General features: G+C 47.1%; 1 protein-coding gene across 4 annotated transcripts in view; it reads left to right on the forward strand.

The window, feature by feature from the left end:
- Positions 1-4,160, forward strand: part of RECQL5 (RecQ like helicase 5) — a 37,664-nt gene extending 33,504 nt beyond the window's left edge. For 2 of the 4 annotated variants that reach the window (XM_062506032.1, XM_062506030.1), the window contains exons 16-19: positions 298-959; positions 1,156-1,234; positions 2,091-2,342; positions 2,823-4,160. In XM_062506032.1, the coding sequence (XP_062362016.1) occupies positions 298-959; positions 1,156-1,234; positions 2,091-2,342; positions 2,823-3,053 (1,224 nt within the window). In that variant the 3' untranslated portion in view covers positions 3,054-4,160. The remainder of the gene's footprint in view (positions 1-297; positions 960-1,155; positions 1,235-2,090; positions 2,343-2,822) is intronic. The other 2 variants (XM_062506034.1, XM_062506031.1) reach the window with 2 other exon arrangements.
- Positions 4,161-5,311: the final 1,151 nt, after the last annotated feature.

The following is a 5,311-nucleotide window of genomic DNA, read 5'->3' on the forward strand; positions in this document are numbered from 1 at the left end:
CTGTCTGTCATGTTGTTATTAGTGAATATAATCTGTGTGCAGGCCACATCTTAAGTAAGTTTTTTCTCATCTTGCTCTATCCAAGGATGCTGCCTTGTTTTCTTATTGCTGGCTAGGACTTCCACCTAGTGCATTTCTCTCATGTGTCTGTCAAAGGATGTGATGATCAGTCAGATTTAGAATCTCCTCCAGCTTACAGCTGCCCAAACTGATGTATTGTATGCAGAAACTTAGCTGCTTTTATGGTGCTGCACACAGGGGTCTCACAACCAAAATTTCTTCTTCCTGTCTCCCCAGTTCAAACCCAAGCGTGTGGGAGCAGGATTCCCAAAGAAATCCAGCTTGTTCCAGACAGCATCAGAACTGCTGAAGATCAAGGAGGAGAGTGATGCAAAGCCTGTCAAAAAAGACTGCCCAAGTGGGAAAGACAACAGCAGCTGCAGTCTGGAGCTGGACACCAGAACCCCTGTTCTCCAGAGGGAAGAAACTGCAACCAAAGCAGTGGATGAGAGTGCAAGGGTAGAACTACCCGCAGAAAAGAAGGGGCAGCAACCCAGTCCAGACACAAAAACTGCCCTTGGGGTCAGCCCTGCTAAGAAGTCCAAACTTAGCAAGAAGCAGCAAATGCTCGCAGAAGCAGCCAAAAAGGAATCACAAGATATTTCCAAATTCTTCTCCCTCCCCAAAAGTGGCTCTAAAGCTCAAAGCTGCAGTGCTGCAAAGGAAGATGGCTGTTCTGCAAGCACACTACCTCAGGTTTCTTCTCAAAGCATGTGTCAAGAGAAACTAACACCTCAGGAAAACAAAGATGGCTCTGGAGATCTGACTGGGCAGTTCCAGGCCGAGAATAAAGAACTGAGAGAAACAGAAGTAACACTGACTGAGAGAGGGGAGAATTCTAAGACCCAGCAGGCTGTTGAATCTGAATTCCTTGAGGAGGAAGTGGTTATGAAGTCCAGGTAAAATCTCTACTTCTCTGTTCCCTGTGTTGTCCAGAGCCCCACCAGCCTTGTTCTGGAAACCTGTATGAGGTCTCCGGGTGAGTGAAGGAGACTCTTGCTTTACCATGCAGTCTCATGGCCTCTGACAGTGAATGCAGAAATATTTTCACTGTGGAATGATTACAATTGGCCTTCTCTCCACTCTTCCCACTAGTGTTGCTGAAAATGTTGCAGAATCTGAGCTGCCTGTTGTTGGGGAAAGTGACAGTGGGAAGCGGCCAGGATCAGAAGAGGTAAGATTTCAATGAATGCTGATTTCCTCTATTCTGCTTATCTGGTGCCAAATTTCTTTCTCAGAGTGTCATTTATCTGGGGAGGGCCCAGCTGCAGTTGCAGCAGAAAGGAGAATCCCAGTTTTCTTGCATTCCTGGTGTTTCCCTGCTGCCCTCACTGCTGTGCCAGCACCTTGGGCTGCAGTGGAGAGCTCCCCCTCCACTGCTTTGTTCCCTCCTCTGTGCAACTCGTGACTGTGCCCTTGCTGGTGACTTGCCTGGAATGAGTGTCTCCACCCCCTGAGATCTGTCACTAACTAAAATTAGGGAGCTGCTTTCTCAAGGCAAGGGCACAACCACAGGCTAGAGACACATGGGACCATTAGGGAGTTACTCCTGCTCACAGCCTGCTTTGCCATTCAGTCTGTGCTTCTGCATTTGGCAGCTGAGACTGCCTGGCAGCTGTCTCTGCAACACTGCAGTTTCCTTTCTCTTTCAAACTGAGCAGGAGTGTGGCTCTCCTGATGTGGCTCATTCTTCCTGAGGGATGTATTCTCAGCAGGCATCCTGAGAAATCTTTTCCAATCAGTTTTCCTCTGTAGGACAGGCTCTAGCAATTAACTGGCCCAATAGGAGCACAGGGTAGTTCTAAATGTGGTATTCTTTAAAGGGTTGTTTTTCAAAGTCCCTTCGTGTGGGAAATAGTGTCTGCACAGCAGATCAAAAGGAGTTACAGAGAATCCTACTTGGTATTCACTGGAGGAAGAGGCTGCAGGATGCTGTAAAGATTCATTTTCTGGGAAGATGGTGGCTGCTTGGAAGGGCAATGCTGCCACAGGAATTGGTAAGGTTTGGTTTTCTTCTGTCCCCTCTCCAGGATATGGAAAGTCCTGCAAAAAAGCGGCTCCGAACAGCAGCAAAATCTTCAATTCTGACCCAGCCAGAGAGCAAAGGTGTTGGTTCAACAAAGAAGAAGGTGACATTTGACTCAAACTTAGTACAGTGTGATAAAGAAGGAAGCAGCAAGACCATTCAGCCAGTGACCAAAGGCATGTCCCTCAAAGAGACTGCAGACATCGTTGTCAAGTATTTGACACCATTCTACAAGGGGGGCAAATTTGCTTCCAAGGTAGGGTATAGCTCAAGGCCCTCTTTAGCAGGAGAATTCATCTCTCTAGGGATCTGAGGCTCTGGGAAGGGGGAGATGATCTGGATCCCACCTTTTATTTCCAAGTTGTGTTTTGGTATGTGCAGTTTTAGTGACTTCAGGTGCAGCAACTCCCCTCTCCCACAAAAGGGTTGGTGTGTGTTGGTTCCACGCTTCCTTGTGATTGTTCATATTTTCACATTAAACCCTGGCATGTTTTTAACTCCCACCTGTAGAGTAGAACAGCTTAGGTTCAGTGCTGGTGTAGTTTCCTTGCTGTGCCCTGCAAGGCAGGATGTGTGTGCCTGGGTTTCTCCAGCACTGCAGGGCCAGCTGTGCGTGTTCAGTCTCGGAGGGGTTTGTGCTACAGCCAGTCTGTGCTAAGGGCAAGACAGACATGAAAACAGACTGGTGAGGTGACTGGTGTTTGCTTTCTGCTCTTTGTCTTCCCCAATGCTGCAGGATCTCTTCAAGGGCTTTGCCAGGCACCTGTCTCACTTACTGACCCAGGAGCAGAGCTCTTCCCGCAAAACAGGTGTGTCTGGAGTTATTTCAATGCCAGATGGGTTCATGGCTTCAGAGGGGGCAGATATCTTAAGTATCAACTCAAAAAGGTGGTGTTTCCTCTCTTGCAGTGAAGGAGGAAGCACAGAGACTCATCAAGGAATTTTTCAAAACAAGGCTCAGGTGTGAGAGTGAGGCAGACTGGGAGGAGCTGCAAAGCTGGGAGAGCTGATCCCTGCTGCTTGTTGGCTCTCCCTTCCTGCAGCAGCACCACCAGGGGATGTGGAAGAACTCAGCCATGGCAGATTTTATGAGACTACAGAAATGAGATTTATTTTTCTTTTCCCCACTGCATTTTTGCTCATTTCTGTCCTTAGTGACACACATTCCCAGGGAACCAGTTTTTGTGAACTCATGGTGTTTCCCCACTAAATGGGGTGCTGAAACCTCAAGGACCAAGAGGTGTGAAGTTGTACCTGCTGTGTTTGTTAGGCCCTGCTGCCTTGGATGTTCTGCACTGTGTCCAACCTCTACTACCTGCAGCAGTCTGGGCAGGGCTCAGACATTCCAGCTGGGACTCTGCTTTGGGATGGCACCTTGCTTTCTAAATGGCTCCTCCCCTTGCTCCCCTCTCCTACTCTTATTTCAGTGTCACCAATATGCTACAGGTTCTCATGCTTTGCTCAGGGCTGCTAGTAACAAACTCAGTGTTTGAGTTCCTGGATGGAATATTTTCATTTGAGGGGCAGGGCAGGGTAACTTTGTAATTACCATGGAGGCAGTGCTTCCTTTCTAAAGGACAAAAATCTTGGATTCTTTTTCTTTTAATGTGAACTTCTTTAACTTTGTCCAGTTCTGTTTGCCCATTAATTTAAGTAGTGGTACTCTCTCACTATTAACCTCTGCAACACTTCCAGCCTTTGCTTGTAATCCCTAAAGCCATATTTGCTCCCTGTGCCTTACCAAAAGTCTGCAGTACAGGGAGCAGTGCTGCTGTTACAGCTGGGCAAGGTTCTGCTGTGACCCTCAAATTGACATTGTGGTACCTCTGCTGCTGTGTTTATATGGAACCTGAACCTCAATCCCTGGCATAAGCCTTCCTGTTGGATTTCTCTTGGGTTCTGCCTCTGTTCCATACCTACAGGGGCTGGTGGCCTCAGGCTCTAGTGCTGCCAGAGGAATGTACAGCCTCAGAGGCTGCCCAGGGGTTTGGATCACTATATTCCACAGTTGTATTTTTTAAAATGTTCTGAAGGGTATATGCAGAACTGACAATAAAGCAATATTACAACTGCTGTGGATTGTTCCTGGAAGCTTTTTCTTGCCACTCAGTCACACAGACGGGTCAGAGGTATGTTAAGCAGCACTCAAAGGGAAGCCCTTGCCAGGGAAGATGCTGTAGTTCCCACTGGCATCAGCTCACCAACAAAAGTCTAATTGTACATTAGGGCTTGCACTGAGCACCCTCAGATCTATCCCCCTTCCTTGCCAACAGTGACAACATTTTCCACAAGCTTTGCCCATTACCTGCAGTCAAGTTTTCCCAGGTTAGATGTAAGATCTATCATATCATACTTTCAAAACGTCTGTGATTGTTTTATTGCAATTTGCCAAAGGGCAGTTACTCCTCAGGTCATTAGGAAAGCTGTGTCAATAAATATAAATATTTTTGTACAACCCAGAACACTTCAGTATAATACAAGTTCTGTTTGAAGATGCTTCCTCCAGGGGCATGGAGCCATCATTGAAGCCTGACAGCTGCACAGCCATGACTGACTTCTTTGTAGCAGAGGGTAGCATATGCATATAATTATGTCAGTGAGAAATTAATTAACAATAAACTTCCTTACCATTGCAGCTCAATCTGTGCCCCAGCATATGTGTTAATTGCATGATTAACACTGATCTGCTTTTCTATTAGGATGCTTTCTACAAACTCCTGCTTCATAAGTCCTGCTACAGGACCTCTGCATATCAATTCAGAAAAAAATCAGGCTCCTGGAAAACACCAGTAGCCCATGCAGGCATTGCACAGCCTCAGCTGGGCATCAGGATACAAAAATCTCTAGCAAGCACCAGGCTTTGCTCATAATAATTAATTCAAAACAGAAAGGAGGTATTGCACAGTGCAAAGCTTGAAGGCAAGTGCTTGCTTTGGGTCAGCTGCTTTTTGTTGGAACGGGCTGTGGTGTGGAGAGGCCCTTGGGGTTTGTTTAGCCACAGGGTGGATTGTTTCAAGGAAGTGCTTGGGGACTGAAGGGCAGGTCACGAGGGTTATGGTCACTCCATCAACAAACACTGTGGTGGCATTCTTAGAAAGCAGCTGGCTGAGGCCATGGGTGTCTTCTGGAAGAGTTGTCTCCCAAAGACAGGTCAGGGAGCACTGATCAAGTTCAGAGAAAGGGAAGCAGTGCTGTTTTCCTAGGCCAGTCTCCTCCGTTTAGGCT

This window comes from Cinclus cinclus, chromosome 20 (assembly GCF_963662255.1).
Source record: "Cinclus cinclus chromosome 20, bCinCin1.1, whole genome shotgun sequence".
Classification (NCBI taxonomy): Eukaryota; Metazoa; Chordata; class Aves; order Passeriformes; family Cinclidae; genus Cinclus; species Cinclus cinclus.